Raw genomic sequence first — 25,665 nt, forward strand, 5'->3', positions numbered from 1 at the left:
ACGTGCAGAGGCAACAGTGGTAACAAATAATCTGCAAACAATTAAAATCACAAAGTTAAACCCAAATGTGGAGGGCCACGTATAGTTAACACTAATTCTGTACCAGCTTTTTCCCCAGTCATCATTAGATCAAACCACAATTTAGCAAACTCTTATCACACATATTTGGAACTGTTAATTTATCATTATCATGAGCCATGTTAAGCAAAGATGATAGCAAGAACATTGTGCCTAACATATTTTCTTTAAAAACTGAAATAATGGCAGGTATATTCATAATGCAGTAAGGAAGACAAACAACATTTTCAATTGCCCAATCAAGACTGGACAATGATCAATATCATTTCTACACCAGGCCCCTATAACCCAGAGGTTATACTTACCTGTAGCAGACTAACAGGTGAGCTATGTAAATGAGGCATGTGAAACAGGAAGCAAACATGCTGAACTTCCAAACACCTGTAGAACAAGCAGTTGCCATCTTTATTCATTGTCATTTCCTTCTAGTACTCCCAATCAATATGCAGCTTAGAAACCTACAATCTGTTATATATGTTTGTGTGTTCTGGGGACACAGAAACATTTCAGGGGGAAATGCATATGTGAAATTAGTATGTATAATGATAGATATATATCTAGCTCTGCATTGTTTATATAGGCATTGAATGCTTGCCTGTGACTGTTGGAAGCCGGCCTGAGTCCCCATGGGGAGATAAGGTGGGATACAAATGAAGTTTTATTATTGTTATTATAATAAAGTTATTGTTGATACCATTTTGCTTTTGTTGACCCTGTTTTTCCACTTACAGAGCTAGTTTACTGTTTTTCTTTGAAATATGGTAAATATTCAAAAACATTTAACCTACTGATGCCTCAATATAATTTTATTGGCATCTATTTTTATTTTGAAATTTACCAGTAGCTGCTGCATTTCCCACCCTCGGTTTATACTTGAGTCAATAAGTTTTCCTAGTTTTTTGTGGTAAAATCAGATGCCTCATCTTATATTCAAGTTGGCTTATACTCGAGTATATATGGCATTTCTGATGGTCTTAGGAACCCAAATCCCTCCAGTATTTTCTGTTGGTCATGGGGGTTCTAATTGGGAAGTTTGGCCCAGTTGTAAGATTGGTGGGGTTTAATGGGCTCTGATTGTAGGTGAACTATAAATCCTAGCCACTACAACTCCCAAATATCAAGGTCTGTTTTCCCCAAACTCCACCAGTGTTCTCATTTGGGCATATTGAGTATTTGTGCCAAGTTTATTATTATCACTGTTTGGAGTCCATGGGGCTCTCTGGATGTAGGTGAACTACAACTCCAAAACTCAAGGCCAATGCCCATCAAACCCTTCCAGTATTTTCTGTTGGTCATGGGGGTTCTGTGTACTGAGTTTGGTTCAATTCCATCATTGGTGGGGTTCAGAATGCTCTTTGATTGTAGGTGAACTATAAATCCCAGCAACTACAACTCCCAAATGACAAATTCAATTCCCCACAACCCCACCAGTATTCAAATGTGAGTGTATAGGTATTGGTGTCAAATTTGGTCCAGTGAATGAAAATACATATTGCATATTAGATATTTACATTACAATTCACAACAGTAGCAAAATTATAGTTACGAAGTAGCAACAAAAATAATTTTATGGCTGGTGGTCACCACAACCTGAGGAAATGTATTAAGGGGTCATGGCATTTGGAAAGTTGAGAACCACTGCCTTAAAACAACGTACAATTAAAAATACATTTAAAATAGAATTTTCAAATACATTTAAAACATTTAAAATCATTTAAAACAATACCTTCACCACAAAACAATTCTGGTACTGTGGATGAAAACAGGAAGTGTCTGGGTAATGTATGGCATAGAAAGGCAATGGTCAAAATAACCTAGAATTCGCTGGAGGCACGGAATTTCCTTATTCTCCCAGTGGCTATAGTTTGTGTCACTAGAAATCAGGGAAAGGGGCAGATCTTCAGGAATGGCAGTTGCTTTTTTCCCACTAAGTGTTCAGCCCTTTAGATTATACTGTCTGTTCTGAATGTGACTAAGTGAGATCACCAAGAAGTGACCCAAAAAAGATAGTGCAGTGGCTAAGGCTTTGTGAACACAGTAGGGAAAGTATCCTTCCTTTCACTTAGGGCTCACGGAAATTGGAGCAAGGAAGAAAGGAACCTACATAGGAAACAGTTCTCTGCTCTGAGCAAGAAGGCATTACTTTTGAGCTTCATCTTCTTTTATGAGTTTAAATGATGGAACCTCAGCATTCAGGGGGAAGGAAATTTGGAACAAAAAATCCTGTATGGGGCAACACCAGAAACAAAAGTCTGGAGGCTCCTTGGGGGAGAAAAAGACAAAAAAAAGTGTAAAATTACAAGCAAGTACTATCACATTTTTGTCTAAGAATTATACTTACACCAAAGCAACTGGAACCATTCATATAAGATTATACTTAATTTAAAATCGCATATAATATGCCCCTAACCCACATGGTATACCTTCTAAAACACTTGCAAATTCTTGGATAGCAGAGGAAATTTCCATGGAATCTGGAGATCCATCAGCAAACATATATATATTCAAATAACTGACTACAGAATGGAGTGCGAAAAAAGCCCAGTAGAAGAAAATATATTCGTAAGTGGCAAACTGGTGGACACATGAAAGAACAACAATTAGTATGAATATCTTAAAAGCAAAATCACACAATAAAATAATGCATTATATGTTCTAGGTTAGACATAACAATGAAATAGCTGGATATCTGTGAATCTGGAAGAAGTCAGTCCCAGCGTAACTTCTGCCTTGTTACTGAGCAAAGGAATGGCCCACAGATCTTCCTGAACTTCCTCGTCAGCCAAGTCCATGTTGAGGGATCATGGAAGACATCATGCAACATCATCTGGAAGGTTGCATCATTCTTGCTCCTGATATAAGAGTTATGTTTATAGTCTTCCACAATCCAGCACCCCTTTCATTTGAGATTATAAGTCCCCCCAGCCAGAGCCAGAATGGCTAGCAGCCAGAAGAGATGGATATATATTCCAAAATATTTGGAGAGCCTGAGAACAGGGAAAGCTCTACCACTAAGTATATATTGTATGCCACATTTTTAATGGAAACATTTAATACCACATAAACACTAATGCACTGTTTTGAGCAAGAATCTGTATTGGCTGATTTGGAAAAAAACAAAACAAAAGGAAGGGACTGTTGTAGTAGCCGTGTTTTTATTTTGTACATGTCATGAAACACATGGGCTAGATTAAGCATTAGAATTATTCCAGGCACATGATTATTAGAGTCTCACTTATCCAACATAAACGGGCCAGCAAAAATGTTGGATAATAAGGAGGGATTAAGGAAAAGCCTATTCAATGTCAAATTACCTTATGATTTTACAAATTAAGCACCAAAAACATATTTTACAAGTCTGCCACTTGTTTGGGAGTGTGGCCGCACTTGTGTTGTTGTTGGGCATGTTGGCCCACTGCGCGTTGCTGCTTAGAGAAACAGCCATGGATCTGGGTGGGAGGCAGACTGCATTGTGAGAGAATAGGCCATCTACAGAGACATTGCTTCAGGGTAACCTGGATTTGTTAGCTGGAGGCTTCTCTCAAGTCCCTGCAAGCTAGAGCTGACAGACAGGAGCTCACTCCATCTTAGGGATTCAAATTGGCAACCTTCAGGTCAGCAACCCAACCTTCAGGTCAGCAATTCAGCCGGCACAAGGGTTTAACCTATTGCGCCATCGCAGCTCACATTAAAGACTGGTGACAGTAGATGTTGCCTCGATTCAAGCTGAGGCTGAAATGTTTTCCTGTTTAGCAACTGATATACTGTACTAAGCAACTCTTTTCTTGCTGAGAGAATCACCCTATGGAGTTCAATTACCATGTAAAGGCAGATGATGACAAGCACGGCTGTACTGATCATCCTGCTTGGGAATTTAAAGTTAGAATCCCATTCATACAGCTTGCTTTTGATCCAGGATTTCTGTGGCTGCCTGTTGATAGACAAAATATATTGGAAAGGGGTTACATTTTTTAGAATAATGAGCACAATTCTTTTCTTCCATTCCTCCCTCAGAATTTCAAATACCCAGAAGAAGACTAGCATCTTTGTCTTATTTCACTGTTTGAACTAAATCTTCCTATTGTGAGTGCCCTAGTCTACCAATAAAGAGGATTTGGTGCAAGGTTTAACTGTTCCTTGAATGATGGCACCAAACTGATAGCTTTCCAGAATAGGAGAAACTCTTGTCAATCTTTGGGTTTGTATGAACATAGGTAACCCTCAGGCTTTCTTCTTTTCCTTCAATTTATTTGTTCTGCTGTCATCATCTCCACATATCAGGACAACAGGCCTTCTAGTGTTTCATTTTCACAAAAGGAATGGCAAGACTGCTCTACCTCATAACCCAAAAAGCTGGTGGCTCTATCCTGATAACTATGAAAAATGTGTTCTGTGCAAATATTGTTTATTGGAGGGAGTGAAACGGAGAGCACAATTGGACTTTGATAGAACAGCCCTTTGTGCAAACCAGTCCTCCTTCATCAAGTAGGATTGAATAGGTCTATCTGCATTGGCAGAGGCTGCCTTTGGGCACAAGTTCCTATAGTACACTGTGTATGAATGTGACTCAACCCTGGAGCTACTCAGACAACCCGCCCTCTCTCAATGGAAATTAGACAAGCCCCTACATTTTCCTCCTTTCACAGGGATTTGAAAACCTGTTTCAGCTTGCATTTGAGAACACCCAGTCCCAAGGTTCCATAATAATATTCTGTTCACTGCACTTCACCCAATACCCAGCCCTACGATATGCTGCTTGCACTATCCCATGCCCGGCTCTTTTATAGCCTGGTCATGCCCATTGTACTATGGCAATTGGTTTCGTCCCGTATTGTTTTGATTGAGTTTTAACGCTGCTGTTTTATACTCTTATGTTTTATTGTATTGTGCTTTTATCTGGATTGTAATATTTAGCTATGTTTTTATTTTAATTGTGTTTTTGCTTTGATGGGATTGTTTTCTATTTATGTTTATGGGCATTTTGTCCAATATGTAAGTTGCCCCGAGTCCCTTCAGAGAGATGGTGGTGGGGTATAAGAATAAAATTGCTGTTGTCGTTGTTATTATTCTGTAAATCCCTTCCTTATATGATCCATTTTTTTGCTTCCTGAGAACAGAATCTAAAGTTTTCTTCTGGCCAAGGAGCGAACTAGACACCCTAACTGTGACTTTATCCATTTTGCAAGTGGTGACAGGGCAGGTAGTGTGTTTGTGCACATTCTCAACCTAATTAGGCTTGCAGCACTATAGTCATAGAATCATAGAATCATAGAATAGTAGAGTTGGAAGAGACCTCATGGGCCATCCAGTCCAACCCCCTGCTAAGAAGCAGGAAATCGCATTCAAAGCACCTCCGACAGATGGCCATCCAGCCTCTGCTTAAAAACCTCCAAAGAAGGAGCCTCCACCACGGCCCGGGGGAGAGAGTTCCACTGTCGAACAGCTCTCACAGTGAAGAAGTTCTTCCTAATGTTCAGGTGGAATCTCCTTTCCTGTAGTTTGAAGCCATTGTTCCGCGTCCTAGTCTGCAGGGCAGCAGAAAACAAGTTTGCTCCCTCCTCCCTATGACTTCCCCTCACATATTTGTACATGGCTATCATGTCTCCTCTCAGCCTTCTCTTCTGCAGGCTAAACATGCCCAGCTCTTTAAGCCGCTCCTCATAGGGCTTGTTCTCCAGACCCTTAATCATTTTAGTCACCCTCCTCTGGACGCTTTCCAGCTTGTCAACATCTCCCTTCAACTGCAGTGCCCAAAATTGGACACAGTATTCCAGGTGTGGTCTGACCAAGGCAGAATAGAGGGGGAGCATGACTTCCCTGGATCTAGACGCTATACCCCTATTGATGCAGGCCAGAATCCCGTTGGCTTTTTTAGCTGCCGCATCACATTGTTGGCTCATGTTTAACTTGTTGTCCACGACGACTCCAAGGTCTTTTTCACACACACTGCTGTCAAGCCAGGCGTCCCCCATTCTGTATCTTTGATTTCCATTTTTTCTGCCGAAGTGAAGTATCTTGCATTTGTCCCTGTTGAACTTCATTTTGTTAGTTTTGGCCCATCTCTCTAGTCTGTCAAGATCGTTTTGAATTCTGCTCCTGTCTTCTGGAGTGTTGGCTATCCCTCCCAGTTTTGTGTCGTCTGCAAACTTGATGATCGTGCCTTTTAACCCTTCGTCTAAGTTGTTAATAAAGATGTTGAACAGAACCGGGCCCAGGACGGAGCCCTGCGGCACTCCACTTGTCACTTCTTTCCATGATGAAGACGACGCATTGGTGAGCACCCTTTGGGTTCGTTCGCTTAGCCAATTACAGATCCACCTAACCGTAGTTTTGTCTAGCCCACATTTTACTAGTTTGTTTGCCAGAAGGTCGTGGGGGACTTTGTCGAAGGCCTTACTGAAATCTAGGTAGGCTACATCCACAGCATTCCCTGTATCGACCCAACTCGTAACTCTATCGAAAAAAGAGATCAGATTAGTCTGGCATGACTTGTTTTTGGTAAATCCGTGTTGACTATTAGCAATGACCGCATTTGTTTCTAAGTGTTTGCAGACCACTTCCTTAATGATCTTTTCCAGAATCTTGCCTGGTATCGACGTGAGGCTGACCGGACGGTAATTGTTTGGGTCGTTCTTTTTTCCCTTCTTGAAGATAGGGACCACATTTGCCCTTCTCCAATCTGCTGGGACTTCTCCTGTCTGTTTGTTTTTTTCAGAATGTCACATGGTTGCATGTTGATTGATGTTCAATTGCACTAAGGCAGGCATGGGCAAACTTTTTTGCCTTGGGGCCACATTATGGGCCATGCTGGGAGGGCCAGGAGGGAGGGCAGCCAGGCACATGCTGGGTGGGATGGACCTAGGAGGGAGAGGGGCAGGAGGGGGTGGGGTATGACCCGGGTCATCCTCAGGTTGTCCTCCTGGTATAAGGATGGTGCTGCTCACCCAATCGTTATGCCAGGAGGAAAACGAGACATGTGGCAACTACCCCGATCCTCCTCCCCAATATTCCTCCCTTGACCTTTGGGCTGTCCTCTCAGCATTCTAGGAGAAGGGTGAGACAGGTGACATTTGAGAGTGCTCCGAAGGATTCACAACCACTTGCGTGCCTCCCTCAAACTGTCCTCCCAGTATAAGGACAGGGCTGTTTGCTCTTTCCTTTTGCCAGGAGGAGGGTAAGACACGAGGTGGCTGAGAGTACTCCAAAGGGCTCTCAGCTGCTATGTGCCTTTCTCCCCATCCTATCTGCATAAGGCTGTGCCATGGCTTATGCCAAGAGGACAGGAAAATGAGGAGAGCCTGAGGTAAGTGCCCAGGGGCCGCATCCAGCCCCCAGGCCTTAGTTTTCCCATGTCTGCACTAAGGTAAGCTTCACCTAGTTCAGGGGTGTCAAACTCATTTTCATTATGCGCTACATTAACCTTATGGTTGTCTTCAAAGGGTCACTGAATGGATATAGAGGTCCAACTATAATTCTTTTTACATGGTAGTCAGTGCTATTTAGCTTTTATTCCACTTGGTTCTCCAGATGCTATTGAACATCAGCTTCTATCACTTTTGATCATCCACCATGTGGACTGGGAATAATGGAAATGACAACCCAGCAGAATTTGTGGCTCTGAGATTGGGGAAACATTAAAGGACATTTTAAAGTCAGACATCATATCCTCAAGTCTTGTACCTAATTCAAAACCCACTCCTCTGACTAAACATAATAAACTGCAGCCTTCCAATTGATACTCCCATTCAGCCCTAGTTGTGATGTCTAATGATGAGGAATATAGGAGTTATGGTCCAGGATTTGGAGGGCCACATAGACATGGTAGGCCAGATTTAGCCTATGAGCCTTCAGTATGATACAGAATAGTTGGATTCCTCTTCTTCCAAAAGGATAGAAGCTATCTATGAGCTGGGAGCCACTTCCCACAGTACTAACCCTCTTCTTTACGCTCCAGTCTTCATGGATAAGAAAATTATTTCCAATACAACCAGTGTTAACCTTTCCCTTTGTTTGACCAAGTGACATAACAAAAAGAGGCATAATTGAGAAATGCAAAATGGAGACAGAGGTATGAAGTGATCATCAGTATTATCTCCACCCCTTTCCAATTTTTTTACATGAATTTTTGAAAGCAAGTGAAGCAGATCTATCTATGGCAGCTGATGGCACTTTCATCCAATCTCCTTTAAATAAGCCCATCCATTCCTACCAGTTACCATGGGAGTATGTCCAGTTTTGGGATTATCATGTGGAACTATTCTATAGGGTTCCCTTTTTCAATTTGAAAGTGAAAAGGCTCCAAGAACAGAAAGATTCTCACTGTAGTGGAGGCTTCCTCAACAGAAGTTGGACATGCTGTGCCTGATGATCCTCCAGAAGATAATTCTCCTCCTAAAGAGAGTAGGGAGAGGAGAAAGGTCATGTTCCAGGAATTACACTTAACAGGTAAAAAATTAAGCAGCTAATAATTATCATCATTAAAATTTAGTAAATGTTATTTTTAGCTCATTAATTTTTTTGACCTTCAACTCCTTGTGCAAACTTTTTGATATATCTGATGTAATGAGCCAAAACACAAAAGATTGGTTATCCTAGGCTTGGCCTTGTTGGTACACATAACTGACAGGAAACATAGTGAGAACAGCACAAACACTTTGACATGCTAAGCTGACACTGCTCAGAACACATCAAAGAACTGGGACAATTCTCACATTCTCCTTTACACAGAATACAAGAAAGGAACTATGGACACCATATTTAAAATGAGATCATTAGGAGACTGAAGTCACATATCATTGCTATTCTACTGACTCCTATACAGTATCATCAGATCAGGTTATGTTTAAAAGAAACATGGAAGAGAGAACTTGCTAAAAGCAACCCAAACAAATAGCATCACTTATAAGGAGAAAGTCAGAACAGTTAAAGCTTTTATAAATAATACAAATATTTGAGTGTTTTTGAGCAAGATGAAAAACAAGGAAACAGTGATCCTCATTGCTTGGAGAGGATGGTGACAAACCAGGATCTTACCTTTCAGCAAGCCCAGAGTCATTGCCACCCAGGGGGATGACTATCACATCTAATGAGGCCCACTGCACCTCCAAAACAAAAGAGGCAACAGACCATTCCAGTGCAGGTCCCTTACCAGTGGTTCTCAACCTGGGGTCTCCAGGTTTTTGGCCTACAACTCCCAGAAACCCCAGCCAGTTTACCAACTGTTAGAATTTCTGGGAGTTGAAGGCTAAAACATCTGGGGACCCACAGGTTAAGAACCGCTGTGCCAAGCTGTTCCTCGAGTAGCCAGCTAACCAAATCCCAGCTGAGCCCAGTGTGCTGCTACATAGACCATTCTGTGGTTGCAAATCACAACCCTTTGCTTCCTGACAACAGATCTAGAATCCTAACAGAAAACAGGAACATTAGCACAGCAGAGATTTTCAGTGCTTGCGCAATCAAATATACCATACATTTCATAGGACTAAGAACTCCAGCAGCTGTTATGTTGAATGGGCTATAGGTCAAAACCCATAGTGAAGGCTCTGGAGGTAGCCCTAAACGGAAATGAACTGGTGCCAAACGTAACATCCTGTCACCCTCACCTCTGCAGAACCCTAGCTGTAACCTGTCAAAATTAGTATCTGGTGTGGGGTAGGGGAGTTAGCAAAGCAAAACAGCCACCCATTCTGGTTCTCCAACCTGGGCATAGTCAGGTAGCTCCCTAATTGGGTATAATGCCTGATGCTACTGTGCCCCAGGTCACGCCCCAGGCGTTGTGGGAGGGACTCCTGTTTGAACCCCTGGCCATTGTCCTGTGAGAATCCTCAGATTCTTTTTTGTCCCCCATGCTGTTTAGCATATATATGAAACTTCAAGTCATCCAGGGTTTTAGAGTGCAGTACCTCCGGTGGCGAAGTGTGTTAAAGTGCTGAGCTGCTGAACTTGCAGACCGAAAGGTCCCAGGTTCAAACCCGGGGAGCGGAGCGAGCACCCGCTATTAGCTCCAGCTTCTGCCAACCTAGCAGTTCGAAAACATGCAAATGTGAGTAGATCAATAGGTAGCGCACCGGCGGGAAGGTAAGGGCGTTCCATGCAGTCATGCCGGCCACATGACCTTGGAGGTGTCTACAGACAACGCCGGCTCTTCAGCTTAGAAACTGAGATGAGCACCAACCCCCAGAGTCGGACACAACTGGACTTAACGTCAAGCGAAGCCTTTACCTTTACCACCTATATGCAAATGACACCTAACTCTACTACTCCTTCCCACCTAAAGCCAAGGAAGCTGTCCTGACCCTAAACCAGAGTCTGTCATCAGTAATGAACTGGATGAGGGCAAACAAATTGAAACTTAATTCAGACAAGACAGAGGTGCTCTTGGTCATTTGGAAGGCAGATCAGGGAATAGGGATTCAGCCTGTGCTAGATGGAGTCACACTCTGCCTGAAGAGACAGGTCCGCAGTTTGGGGGTCCTCCTGGACTCAGCATTGAAGCTGGGGGCCCTGGTATCGGCAGTGGTCAGGGGGCCTTTGCACAATCAAAACTTATGCACCAACTGCACTGATTCCATGAGAAACCAGATCTGGCCACAGTGGTACATGCCTTCATTACATCCCATCTGGTCCAAAGAGCTGCAGTCAGGTTGCTAACTGGGGCTGGCTACAGGGAGCGGACAACCCCCCTTTTTGCAGCACTGGACATTTTCCTCCACTGGCTGCCAGTCTGTTTCCAGGCATAATTCAAAGTGATAGTTATGACCTTTAAAGCCCCAGATGGTTTAGTTCCAGGCTATTTGGCTGACTGCATCCCCTTGTACAAACCTGCCCGGGCCCTGAGATCTTCAGAAGAGGCTCTTCTCTCGGTCCCACCTCCATCTCAAGATGGTTGGTGGTGGGAACGAGAGAGCAAGCCTTACTTCTCAGTGGCTGCCCCTCGACTCTGGAACTCTCTGCCCAGGGAAGCCAGAATGGCCCTCTCCCTGCTGTCCTTCTAGGGGCAAGCTAAAACCTTTTCATCCAGGCAAGCTTTTAAAAAGGAAGATTTTAAAGATCAAGTCAGGGGAGTACTGTGGTCTTAGCTTCGAATACATTTTAAATTAGTTTTATGCATTTTAACCATTAATTTTTTAATACCATTGTTGTTTAATACAGTTTTAATGTTTGTATATTTGTGAATTTTTAATTGTATGGAAATGCTTGTAACGTAAGTCATTTTGAGTCTCTTTTGTGGAAAGAAAAAGTGGGATATAAATAAACATAACAACAACAACAACAACCATTCTTTGTTCAATTTCAGTTTATCTAACTATCCTGTTCAAGACAGTTGTTGAGATCTGTTTGGGAATGAAATTTTTGCTCTATGATGTACACAAAGGGATTCAGACTGGGGCCGGGGAGAGGTTGGGTCATCAGAAAACACTCACCCTCATAGATTCTAGGCCAAGATGATCTCTCACGCCTTTCACAAAAATAAAAATAAATTTTCCTAGCAGGAAAAAATAGCATACCAGGGATGGCCATAATACAATTACTTCGCTATATCCTCCCACAGTCTAGAAGGGAAAAAAAACAGAATTACCAATGAAATTTACATACCATATACCATGTTTACTTATATTCAGCTATGTTTGAAATAATTCTGGTAGTACTGAAGAACATTTTTCTCCCATCTTAGGCCAAATTCCAAATCAGGGCAATCTTATAAACATTATTTCACAGCTGAACAAGGCTACACTTGTTTTTGGAAGTGTTTTTGGAAACAAAATAATCAAGCTGTAGGATAAATTACCATGCAAACCCATGTAATGAAAGAAGGGTGGCCCAGAGAAAGACCTTGGGATCATAAGGTTGTGGTCAAGGCTGTTTTTGCAACCCTTGACCTATTTGAACTCCTTGCCCAATTTTAGCAGCAACAACAGTAACAGCAACAAGAAAAAGGTGGTGGTAGTGGATGAATTGCCTCACCTGGAAGCCTCCAGAAGTAATTCATTTTTCAAATATGTTTGAGCATGTGCAGAAATACTTTTTGAATGAATGGATGAATGAATGAATGAATGAAGTTAACTTCTAGCCACGTCAGTTTTTCAATTTTAGCATTTTTGGCCTACAGCAGGTTCTAGGGAGAATAATTACACCCCACACTTATCACAAGTGTTCAGCCCTGAATTTAAAAATGACTGAAAAGCAGAGCAAAAGATAAACAATAAATATATGCAGTGATCTCAATGTAAAATATATTTTCTGACAAATGAACTTTAAAAGATTAACCCTATGATAAACTCTGCTACATCAGAACTACTTCACCATTGTTTTGTAGTATGAATATAGTACTTAGAAAAAGACTACTCATAGATACAGGATGTAAACCAGGCTTACACAACAACATATGACCAGCAAGCCACATGCAGACCACACAAGCCTTTGGTGCTTAAACCATTACGCTACACTGGCTTTCATCCCAATCAATCAGTTTTGACCAGAGCTTGGAAAATTAAATTTCCAAATTAATTTAATAACATTAAATGCTTGTCATTATCAAGTCACTATTTTAAACACTGGTCACTAAAAATGTTTTATTCAGTATGTTACCATTAATTAACTCATCATTTAAAATGTTAATGTTGTGCCAGACCACTGGATTTACAGTGAAATAGCATGGAGGTTGCCACTGTTGTTCTTAGGATCAAACTTTCTTAATGACTCCTACAAAAGGTCTGTTTTTGTCCTTTTACATTTCCCATCCTCCAACCCAGAAATTTTTTACTATAGGGATCATGACAGAACTGTTGCCTGGAAATAGTGGGAGTCCAACGTGTCTAGTAACAGTCAAGTTGTGAAAGGTAATCTCAAGTCATGGGATCTCATCTTATAGCCTCTTCAATTTATTAACTCATCTCCATCTCTCTTTTCTTGCCACCGAGGTATCTGAAGGCTTCAGTTTTCTATTACCTTGTTTCTTAAAGGTTGAAAAAGATTCATTATTACAGTTAAGAGGGCACTGATCCACCACATATACAGCAATGTGTGAATAATGTGTTATCAAAGGCTTTCATGGCCAGAATAACTGGGCTGCTGTGAGTTTTTTCAGGCTGTATAGCTGTGTTCCAGTAGCATTTTCTCGTGATGTTTCGCCTGCATCTGTGGCGAGGGTCCTTTCTAGTGTGTCTTTCCTATGGGGACGCTAAATCAATATCCATGGGGATTCGCAGATGGTTCCTCCAAGTAAATATTAGCTAAATATAGGCTTGTTAAGCTTTAACAAGCTTCCTGCATTATGCAACCTCATTCTAGATCTTTTCATTATTTTCATTATTCAAAAAACACAATTTGAAAATCACACATATGTACTTACATCTTCATCAGGGCACTGCATAATATCTAGGATTGTAATTACCAACCTGTATATATTAAAACACAACAACAGTAACTGCATTTCTGAGACAACACCAGGAGTACATTCTATATGATTGACTACAAAACTGTAACACAATTATAACTGTCCTCTTTCCCACTTGCTCCTCTTCTCAGAGTTCTTGCTTTAATTTTTTTAGAATTATAGGATTAGCACCACCACTGCTTTATTAACAGTCATTGTAACTATTTTGCCATGCTATAATTGTTACTGTGTTCTTTGTGATTTATCTCTTGCCTCTCCACCTACCTTTTCCCAATCATGTATATCAGTGGTTCTCAACCTGTGGGTTCACAGATGTTTTGGCCTTCAATTCCCAGAAATCCTAACAGCTGGTAAACTGTGGGACCCACAGATTGAGAACCACTGATGTATATCGTTGGCCTTTCACATTTGCAGAAGCTGAGGCAGACATCCTTCATGACATCTGCCTCACTGCCCCCTCTCTCACACAGTGGGGATGCACACAGACATGTTAGATGCAGGGCAGGGGAGGAGCTTGGAAGGGCAGCCAGAAGGCACACTTTCTTCCACTCCTCTTGGTGACAATGGCCAATGCCAAACTCTGCAGGGGCCTCACTTGCCTTGACTCTCTCTTTATCTACCCATCTTTTTGTCCTCCCTACATCTCTATCTGCCCAGCTAAACATCCACTGAACTGCCCGATCACCCCCTCCCTGCCTCCCTCCAGAAGTCTGGGATTTCTGTGAAAAAAGTGCATGGAGAAGCCCCAGGCTTCTTCCCTTTCTTTCAAAGTCTGAGATTGCTTAGTGAATGTGCACCAAAGAGCCCTAGGTTTCAATAGGTGAAAACTAGGGCCCCAAAGCTGCTGTGAATGTGCACTCAGCAACCTTAGACTTCAGGAATAGGAGTTGACAGTGGTGATGATTCGTTGTATTTCTTCCAGATGCCAACAAAAGCCACCAAAGACACAGTCATACAATGTGCTTAAACTTTGGGTGCAAAGCAGCACGTATTCTCTTAGTTCACAGACACAACAGAAGATGTTGTCAAAGCCATGAATATGGAGGGCTAACTAAATACAGGCAGTTGTCAAGTTACGAACAAGTGAGGCTTGCTCAAGTTGAATTTGTATGTAAGTTGGAGCAGGTACATTTTAAAGTCCAACTCCAGTATGTATATATGCGTGTGTATGTCCTTGTGAGTGGCATTCGAGCTATTTTCTCCAATGAACAATCTACTCACCATGCTAATGTGTAAAGAAATCCAAACACAGCTCCTACAATTGGGTATCTTGAGGAAAGACAGGCAAAGCAAGGGTACATAGAAAAGCCCACTTCAATAGCTGTCATTATAACCCAAAAAACTGTGAAGAGAGAAAAAAGAGTTGCTTTTTTATTCTGTTCTCCAAAAGATTTTTTAAAGTACATTTATTTCATACTGAGTCCCATTATACTTGATACGATAGCTACTGTGAAACACTTTTTAAAATTAAGTCTCGAGCTCTGGTTTTTGCCATTATTTTTTCTTCAAGGTTTTATTTTCATAGTTGCAGAGCAGATATGACCCTTCAGAGAGTGAGAAGTTGTAGTCCCATTCCCCCCCCCCCCCCCCCCGCCAGGTTTCATCACTGAAGGTGCTGGATAAAGCTAAAGCACTGGTTCTCAACCTGTGGGTCCCCAGGTGTCTTGGCCTACAACTCCCAGAAGTCCCAGCCAGTTTACCAGCTCTTAGGATTTCTGGGAGTTGAAGGCCAAAACAGCTGGGGACCTACAGGTTGAGACTAAACTAAAGGGATATGCAACCCGTCAGCCACCTGGAGGGCCATACCACATCCATTTTCCCTTCCATATTGGGAGGAGAAAGGGAAAAAATATTAATATGCTAGATACGTGACCATCAATGACAAGTGAGAAACTGACATATTTATTTGGCTAAGCACTTCAACAATAACTTTAAAGGTGTTGATGGAGATTCTCATTCTAACGTAACCTAAGGCCCGGGCTGTGGCGCAGGCTGGAGAGCAAGTCAGCTGCAACCAGCTGCAATGAATCACTCTGACCAGGAGGTCATGAGTTCGAGGCCTGCTCGGAGCCTATGTTTGTCTTGTCTTTGTTCTATGTTAAAAGGCATTGAATGTTTGCCTATATGTGTAATGTTCCACCCTGAGTCCCCTTCGGGGTGAGAAGGGCGGAATATAAATGCTGTAAATAAATAAATAAATAAATAAATAACCCCAACTGGAGTGATGTTCCTTGACCTAGCATGGTTTCTCGTCCACACACATAACTAAGTAATTTGTACAGATTTTCACACTACCATCCAACTGCTACCATTTGCCAACAATAGAAATCAACTTAGTTTGGATTTTGTTGTACTCCCCCCACCTCAAAATAAAAATTCCAGTTTTAGAGGTAAGTAGTTGAGGACTTCTGCAGAAGCATCAAGACAAAGCCAAGCACATGAGCAAAGCCAAGGCTTGTACTGTTTGCTATTGCTACCAGAAGGCATCAAACAGGGAAGATGACAAATGATGAGAGAAGACAACATTTGTTGTTAGCCATCCAAGTTGGTTTTAGGACTCTGAAACCGATCCTGAATAAGAAAGTGCACTCTCAAAAAGAGTGTTTTATGTCCCCCCAAAATATCCTTTTACTATATTTAATTTCCCAGATTTTTATTGTAGATATAAACTCTTAATAAAAAAGGGTAGAAAAACAGTCTTTTATGTATATGAAATAGTGCAGAACAAGGTTTACAGTATATTAATGAACTGAATAGTGTGGCCAAAGTAAAGAAGAGAAACATATCATTTGTATCCCCTGCTTGTGGCCTAAGGATAAACTACTGGTATATCATTTACCAACAGCCCAATTAGGTAGGAAATCTGGAATGTAATCCTTATCAAACAGGAACATCACTTTATTAGCAGTAACTCCAAATGCACATCCAAGGGACCACCGGTTGCTGTACACGTTGCTGTCAAGAGGCCTGTAAAATAATAAGATCATGGTTAGTAAGATGATACCGAAGCATTGCAACAGGATTGGCAAATCTGGGACCCTCCAAATGTTGTGGGTATTAGCAACCCCCACCCCCACCCCATCCCCCAGCCCAGAAACTAGAAGTAATCAAAAGGTCATTTTTTAAAGAAAATACTATGGAGTTTTTAAAAAATGATATATTTTTGTGAAAATGGGGTGTAAGGACAAATTCTGCTATGTAATCATCTACTCAGTGAAATCACTTTCCTCAATATCAGTTTGAAACTGCATTAAATGGTCAGCATACATGTGCCCTAAGTTGTAGGAACAAGTCCAAAGAGGACAAAATTCCCATTTAGAAGAGTCTGGGATGCTTTTCTCCCAAGTCACAAACACATAATACACTTGATTTGGGATGGGACAGAGAGTTCACTGGCTCGTTATTACCCTAAGACTGCCAAACTGAAGAGAGGCACATTTGGGCTTCTATCAATCACTATCAGGAAGCTGAGAGGTACTGAAATCACACAGACATAATTTAATGACAAGGGAGGGGCTATTCTGATTCTATCCACCAGCCAGAGTAGGAGCCACTGCTCCAGAGACTGAACCCCTACTCCACCCATCCTTTTTCTTTTGGATCATAAAGATTATCTTTTGAACTGGCAAGCAGGGAGTGTCCAATTAATAGTCCCCTCTGGGAGATAGGGCGGAGTACAAATATTATTATCGACACAACGGCATAGTATGACACAGCAAACAAGATGGATATGCTGGATTTCGTATAACAAAATCACAAGTCTAACACTTCCCAAGCGTTTAGGACTGTGTGATGTATTTTCGGATGATGCGCGCAGATCCCAGTTGGGTGGCCTTTTGCAGTTGGCAGATTGTGATTTTGTCAATGCCTATTGTTTCCAAATGCCGGCTGAGATCTTTTGGCACGGCACCCAATGTGCCGATCACCACCAGGACCACCTGTACTGGTTTCTGCTAGAGTCTTTGAAGTTCAATCTTGAGGTCCTGATAGCGGCTGAGTTTTTCCTGTTATTTTTCATCAATTTGACTGTCACCTGGTATGGTGACATCAATAATCCAAGCTTTTTTCTTTTCCACAACTGTGATGTCTGGTGTGTTGTGTTCCAGAACTTTGTCAGTCTGGATTCAAAAGTCCCATAGTATCTTTGTGTGTTCATTTTCCATTATCTTTGCAGGTTTGTGATCCCACCAGTTTTTTACTGCTGGGAGATGGTACTTGAGGCATAAGTTCCAATGAATCATTTGGGCCACATAGTTGTGCCTCTGTTTGTAGTCTGTCTGTGCGGTTTTTTTACAGCAGCTGAGGATATGATCAATGGTTTCATCAGCTTCCTTGCACAGTCTGCATTTTGGGTCATCAGCTGATTTTTTGATCTTGGCATTAATTGCATTTGTTCTGATTTGTCCCCTCGATGGATTGACACCTTGACGTGGTAAGGGGGCTTGCGTGTTCCAATGAACCTAATGGGAATTGCTTCCTTTTACCACTCAGATTCTACCAATAAACCCAAACAAGTCACTTGACTTGCTTAATATGACACAACTAGAGACCTGAGCCTCCCTGGTTTCCCTAACCTGGAACCAGTCTCTTCCCTGTGACTCTCAGATCACAGACTGAATTTCTTTTCAAATTCTGTTCTCTCTTCTGCTAAACGCCAGTTGGCTCCGCCTACATCTCCATGGCAACCAGCTTCAGAACGCTGAGATGGCTACCCCCTTTATGCAATAACTATAATACTTACCCTTGCAAAACAAATACACACAATTTAACATATCATCTGTAAACAAAAATTCATACATCAGTACACATATCTAAAATCAAACAGGAGATTAGATATTTTATGAAGGCAAAGTATTATTTGGGATAAATCTCAGGTTGCAAAAGTAAGTACAGTAGAGTCTCACTTATCCAACGTTCTGGATTATCCAACGCATTTTTGTAGTCAATGTTTTCAATACATCGTGATATTTTGGTGCTAAATTCGTAAATACAGTAATTACTACACAGCATTACTGTGTATTGAACTACTATTTCTGTCAAATTTGTTGTATAATATGATGTTTGAGTGCTTAATTTGTAAAATCATAACCTATTTTGATGTTTAATAGGCTTTTTCTTAATCTCTCCTTATTATCCAACATATTCGCTTATCCAACGTTCTGCCAGCCCGTTTACATTGGGTAAGTGAGACTCTACTGTATTTGCAAAATTACTTTTTTGAGTGAGGGCAGCTTTAAGCAGTTTTAAGCTGGGCAAAGGTCATTTAAGATGGAGCTTGGTTATAGCATGCTACTCTGAACAACAGTCTTTCACAATATGTTACAAAAAGAACAGCAAAGTTTGGGCCAACAAATGCCACAAGTTGCTCCAGTCTATCCCAGTAGACTTTTGGGACTTTCATCAAACTGGGATTTAACTGTGAAACCATAACTTTGATCAAAACATCTTACTTCAAATGCAATTGTTTAAACATTTTTGAGGCAGTATAAAAATGACTGCAAGTGAGGGGTTTTTTTGCATAGCTGTGATTAATGTCTCCAAGCTTAGGCAAGTTTTCACAGCTGTCTGCTTTCAAACTGTGCCAAGTTGTCAGCTGCTTAATCTATGGCAGATCTCATTCAATTGCATCAGCACAGCAAGTTTGTATTTCCTGAGACTCCACACTGGAAAGCCTATTTTGCACTTTTTATCTCAACCATGTTCTAAACTTCTTGGAGCTAATTCAGCCCATTTAGTGTTCATATGACCCACAGCATTTCTTTTGTTATCTTGTGGGATTGTTAGCCGCTTTGAGTTCCCATGGGGAGAAAGGTGGGGCATAAACAAATATTATCATCATCATCATCATCATCATCATCATCATCTTGGCAGCTCTGACAATTGTAATCTATAAAATCGGGGAGAGAGGGTGGAACATAAATAAATTATTATTATTATTATTATTATTATTATTATTATTATTATTATTATTATTTTATTATTATTATACCAAAAAGTTATTTCAGTATGAAGAGTGAACTGCCGTAAAGAGATTTAAGACCAAGAAATCTGTAGATAAAACAATAACATACTGATAACCAGAAACAGCCTGCAATTTTTTAATTCTGAACTTGAACTTCTGGGAGTGTCTACCCCACCTCATTCTCACTGCATGGAACATTTCTTATATTTCTTGGAAACCTGCAACTGTCATTAGCCAAAAGCAATTAGAGCTTTCTTCTGATAGCAGGCAGCTTGCTCCAAATCATTTCCTTTCTCCCTTCTAGAAAACAGAATTTACAAAGGTACATACTATTTATGCTGTGTATTCTACTCCAAGGACTTATCTTCTATCTCTTCCTTTTCTATTTGATCCAGAGACATGAAGCTAGGGAATCTCATACCCTTTGAACAGGACCATCTCAGGACATTTGCTGAACTGGACAACACCCACCCATTAAAATCAAGTTACATAACACCATAACCCTTCTGCATTATTACATTACACAAAGTAGAAAATAAAGATACTTTCCCCCCATCTCTGGGAGTAGCAATACAATTAGAAATCAAATAACTATCACTGCTGTTTCATGACACTATGTTACTTAAAGCAGTTGTTTCCCCCGGCATAATGGTAGGAATGTCCCATTCTCTAACATTTAGAGATTAATGTGCTCTTAAAATTTGGACAAGAACTATTCTCATGCCAAGAATACTCATCTGAAAATAATTTCAACACATACACACTTGCACCAAGACAAACACACATCTATATGCACAACAATACAGGGAGAAGCTTTTCTCCCTCTCCCACAATATTTGAACCCATCACCTCCAATGAAGCTAAATTGAGAGACTGAAGAGAAATAAAAAGAAGGAATTCTTCACATAGCACACAGTTAAACTGGTGAATTCGCTATCAGAAGATACAGAGGAGTTAGGTTTGCAAATGTTGATAACTTTAAGCATGTCCACACTAGTTAGATTGGCAAGAGAACTAATGAACATTAGCTCTGATGTTGGGATCCAGAAACCTATTCTGGGTTTTTTTTGTAGACTTCAAAGACGATATCTAAGTGCTGAACCTAGTTTGGGAGGAGATCTCCAAATTCTGGGTAGCTCCATGGAAATCGGTGGGCTCACCATTTCTGTGCAACAAGGAGCGATTGACCAGATTTAGGAAGCGTAAAGACAAAAGCTGTGACCATTGCCAATGCAGACATTTTCTTTCCCAGGCAGAGCAATGGAGATTGCTTAATTTAATTTACAGAAATTTAAGCAATTCAAATATTTTCAGCTGTGTGGGAAAATAAAACCAGACTGCCATTCCTGAAAACACTAGATATGAAGAGAGAAGCTGCTTTCACACTGGGGTGGTGCCCCTAAGCAGAGGGCAGACGAGTGGGTGAACAAACTGGGGGCAAGCAGGCAAGCAAGTGAACAGGCAAGCGAGGGAGGGCAAGTGAGTTAGCAGGTAAACAAGTGAGTGTGTGAACAAGCAAGCAGGGGAGGGCATGCAAGTAAGCAGGTAAGCAAATGGATGGGAATGTGTGGGGGCGAGCAAGCAAGTGGGGGACGAGTAAGCAGGGAAGGCAAGGGGGCAGGCAAGCAGGCAAGCAGGGAGCAGGTAAGTGGGCAAGCAAGGGGGTTGGCAGGTGGGCAAGTGGGAGCAGGATGGTGAACTGGTGATGGTGCATATGCCAGGGTAGAGGGCACTGCATGCCCCTTCTGGCATGCAAGCCATAGGTTCACTATCACTATCCTAGCCCAATTGTTCATTTGTCTTTTTTGGCAGTGGCTTAGAAGAGCATCAGGAGATAGATTTATTTATTTATTTATTTCCAATATTTCTATCCCGCCCTTCTCACCCGAAGGGACTCAGGGCGGCGTACAATTGGCAACAATTCGATGCCGACACATTATTAAAATCAAACAGCATATAAAATCTATTACAAACAATTGAATACAGTATAAAATATAAAACATATGGTTAAAAAGATTTTCTAACTTACGTGATAACGCCAAAATATCCACTAAGAATAGGACATTTTTCATCAAAACAACACCTTTTTGCTCTCCTCTCAAGACAGCTCAGCACTAAGATGATGAAAGCCTACAAGAACAAAATCACCACATTAGTAGTAAAAGCACCGACATTGAAAGAAAAACAGGACTCAAAAATGGCCATATTGGTTGTGGATACTCAGAGTTGTAGTCCAGTACATCTTCAGATCACTGGGGTGGTGAGAGCTGCACACCAGGCAAGAACTCCTTTGAAAGTACACCACCTTCAAATCCCCTCCACAACAAACAGAAATGAATATATTTCCATCTTGCGCATTGGTTTAGATGTTGATAGAATCAGCTACTTTGAGGCATAAGGACAGTTCTCCCCCATCAAGGCCATAGCCAGAAACAATTTGGGGGGGGGGGGGGGGTTGAAACTTTTTAAAGCAAATCATGAATAGTTCCATAACGCAAAATAATTTAGAAATCAAACTCCATCGATAGACTTCAGTGGACACTCAAGACAGATAAACATCAGTGGACCCTCATGGGGATTTGGTTAACCAGTTAAAATTTATGAGTAAACCAGGTTTTAAAAAAACCTGAAAAATTGGGGGGGGGGCTGAACCTTTAATCCCTCCCCCTTGGCTACAGCCCTTCCTCCCCCCCCCCCCACTGCTCTGGTCCTGGGTTGGGAACCCACCCCCCCCCCCTCCATATATGCCCCTTGATCGCTCAGCATCAGGGGTGGAAATGTGTCCCTCCAAATATTATTAAACTGTAATTCCCAACTGCCCTGGGCAGCCTATTCAATGGTGAAGCTTTCTGGGATTTGCAGACCAAACCATGTGAATGACTATCCTACTCCTACCATATTCTACATGGATTCCAGTCCAAGCCTAATTCACCTCACCCACAACTGCATACTTTGGACAACTCAGGGACTTTATTTAACTGGCAATACATAACTTATGCCATACAGGATTCCTAAGAAGAACATGCACTGATCAGGAAACATGAAGAACTGTCAAACAGTTGCTCCACTTACTGATGGAATAAGTGAAAACCGTATAAAATACTCAATTTCCAGGTAATTGTTACAGGTGTCATCCCAGTTGGTGTCACAGGTGCTATTCGAGTTGGGGTCACAGGTGCTATTCAAGTTGGCGTCTCTATCCCTATTAAAAATCAGAGTGGTAGAAAACAAATGCTTTAAAATACATGTAATATTTGATAAATACAGATACGATATAGTAACAGTACAATTTAAAAGACAAGTGGCTTAATAATGATTGAAAGCCATTTTTCAGTCAATTAAAAATTAGATTTTAAGAACAGATTTCAACACTCAGTGTCTAGGAGGGCTTGCTTCTTAACAGCAGTGCTGCCGTAGTTTTTGGGAGCAACATTTGTCGAACTTCTGTTCGCTGGAGCACATTCTCCCCTAACCACTACAATTAAAATTTTAAAAAAATGCATTCACACTTAATAAAAATTAAGTTAACTTCCTGAACTATAAAAGAAAAAAGTTGTTCACTCTCCATTAATGACTCTCTGTTCTAGATGTACCTCCAGATTCAATGAAGGCAAGCCTATTCAGATAGTGACATATGGGGCAGTCTCCTTCTGAGGATGCCCAATTCTGGCATATCTTTTCATGAGAAGTGACCAAATGATCCAGCCATCTCCTACAGAAGCTGATGGGGAAAAAGCACAGCTAAAACATGATCCCTTGCATTTATTCATAATGCCTTTACATTCTTAGGTCTCTTGTACCCCCCCCCCCCCCCACACACACCCTATGTAATCTTGGTGTTAGGACTAGACATTTTGACAGAGATCAAGAGTGGACAGTCCTAGACAGCATAGCCCTGGTAGTACACGTGCTGGTAATCTCAAGGTTGGACTTCTGCAATGCGCTTAACATTGGGCTACCTCTGTACCAAGTTCGGAAATTCCAATTAGTTCAAAATACAACAGCAGCCAGACTAGTTACAGGAATATCTAGGAGTGAGCATATACTAAAGTCACTCCACTGGTTGCCAATTAGTTTCTAAGCAAAATACAAAGTGTCCAGGTTGCTTCAGGATTGCCTTCTCCATACAATCTGCCCTGCACACTTAGGTCCTCTGAGTAGTATTTACTCCAGCCTAGCAAAACCCGACTGGTGACTGTCACCCAGATGACCTTTTCATTGGCCACCGCAAAATTGTAGAATGACCTGCTGGAAGAGCTCTAACAGCTAAATGAGCTGTTGGAATTTAAAACCCATTTAAATTTTAACATTTATCTTAGGTATTTTAATATGTGTATGTTTAATATATGCTTTTATGTTTGCATTTTAACTATGTTTTAATATGTGATTTTTATAGATGTATTTAACTATGTTGTGACCCGCCTCGAGCCAAGAAGCTAACGGAAAAGAAACATGGTTAAAACATAACAAGCCAAAAAGAGAGGAGGAAAATAAATCAATATTTTATTTTATTATCATGTTATAAGCATTATCATCATCATCTGCAAAACCTGAGCAGGATTGTTAATGTTAAGGTGACCTGGAAATATCTCTTTCAAAGGGTTGCTATAAGTCAAGGTCAACTTGGTGACAAGTAATAGCAGCAGCAACAAGGAAAACCATGGTGCTTGGGCATGTTTCTTAAACCTATACAAATGGTAAGGCTTGACACTTATGCACCTCTCTGCCTAAATGAATGTTCTGAATGCTTCTCTTATTAAGTGATGTGTCTTTCCTTCCCCACATATAGCACTCCTAAGGGATCATGGGAGTTGATACCCCAAAACAACTGAATGACGGAATTGCCATCTCCACATTCTAGAGAATTGACAACATTGAATTCCCAGATAATGTTTAGTTATAACTCCCATCACCCTTTCCTATTATCCTTATTAGGTGGAAAGTGTATGGTGGGAATATAATAGAATTGAGGATCCAAAGTTGGAAACGACCAGCCTATGATACTAATTAAAACATCTGTCTATGACACAGCACTGGGGGGGGGGGGGGTGTAAGATTACCCTCCATAGGACGTCATTATGAGATTTGAAATGTTTTGTAAATGTTTGGAAAGACATAACACAGAGCAATCAGACAATGTGACAGCACACAGTATCTGTTATAAGACAAAACAACTAAAGAGTGTGAAAGCATGTGACAGTCTTTAATGTAGTATGTTTTGAAATACTGAATCAGAGAGGGACACACATCCGTATCATGCAATTGGGCTAGAAAAAAAATTCTGAATATATTTACAAAAGTCGGAAGCAATTCAGTTCATTTAGTCCAGGTTCCAACACTTACTTAAAATTTCAATTATATCAGTTTCCAGGGTTTCATCAGAATTTATGGTGAAAAGACCTCTCAAAAAACATATAGGAGAACCCCTTTCAAATATAAGAAATAACAGAACAGGTGTGCCATTAGTATTTTTAGAATGCCATCATTATGCAATAGATTTGATGCAATTCTACAAAAAAAAGTAATAATAATAATAATAAGCACATTCCAGTGTATTAAAAGCAGAAGGGATCAGAGTGAATTTTGAAATTAAAATCTTCCTGAGGGACTAAATAAAAACTTAGTTTCCTCTCACTTTTATAAATTCATTCACTACTTTTTCTAGCTCAATTGCATGATATGTGTCACCTTTTTTCCTGTGGATTTTACTGAGTAGGCCTTGGTTTTTGATCCTTCCTCAGTACTGAGAAAACAGACACAGTAAAAAGCAGAACATCTGGCAATTTATTTGACTAAAACTATAACTCTGGAACTTATAGGGAATATCAGCCTTGACTTCAATACACCTTACCATTTAAAGAGGGCAGAAACATATTTGAGGTATGTGAAACATTTCAAAACACATTAAAGTCAGTCTTCCACATTTGCTGGGGTTAGGAGCACAGAATCCCAGTGAAAGCAAAAAATCTGTTGCTGTTTTTTGTTTTTGTTTTACCCTAGAGAACACCTCTTTGAAAATTCCTATGGACTACAGAATTAGTAAGGTAAAGGTAAAGATTTTCCCCTGACATTAAGTCTAGTCGTGTCCAACTTTGGGGGTTGGTGCTCATTTCCATTTCTAAGCCGAAGAGCCGGCGTTGTCCGTCGACACCTCCAAGGTCATGTGGCTGGCATGATTGCATGGAGTGCTGTTACTTTCCCGCCAGAGCAGTACCTATTGATCTACTCA

General features: G+C 40.9%; 1 protein-coding gene across 1 annotated transcript in view; it reads right to left on the reverse strand.

Moving 5' to 3' along the window:
* Positions 1 to 25,665, reverse strand: part of LOC103281184 (signaling receptor and transporter of retinol STRA6) — a gene marked incomplete at its 5' end in the record, with an annotated part of 63,575 nt that overhangs the window by 16,253 nt on the left and 21,657 nt on the right. The window contains 10 exon segments of the mRNA XM_008122246.3: positions 384 to 459; positions 2,502 to 2,652; positions 3,898 to 4,009; positions 8,399 to 8,469; positions 11,502 to 11,630; positions 13,430 to 13,475; positions 14,696 to 14,816; positions 16,314 to 16,441; positions 21,466 to 21,566; positions 22,509 to 22,638. Of these exon segments, the coding sequence (XP_008120453.3) occupies positions 384 to 459; positions 2,502 to 2,652; positions 3,898 to 4,009; positions 8,399 to 8,469; positions 11,502 to 11,630; positions 13,430 to 13,475; positions 14,696 to 14,816; positions 16,314 to 16,441; positions 21,466 to 21,566; positions 22,509 to 22,638 (1,065 nt within the window).

Source organism: Anolis carolinensis, chromosome 2, assembly GCF_035594765.1.
Source record: "Anolis carolinensis isolate JA03-04 chromosome 2, rAnoCar3.1.pri, whole genome shotgun sequence".
Taxonomy (NCBI): Eukaryota; Metazoa; Chordata; class Lepidosauria; order Squamata; family Dactyloidae; genus Anolis; species Anolis carolinensis.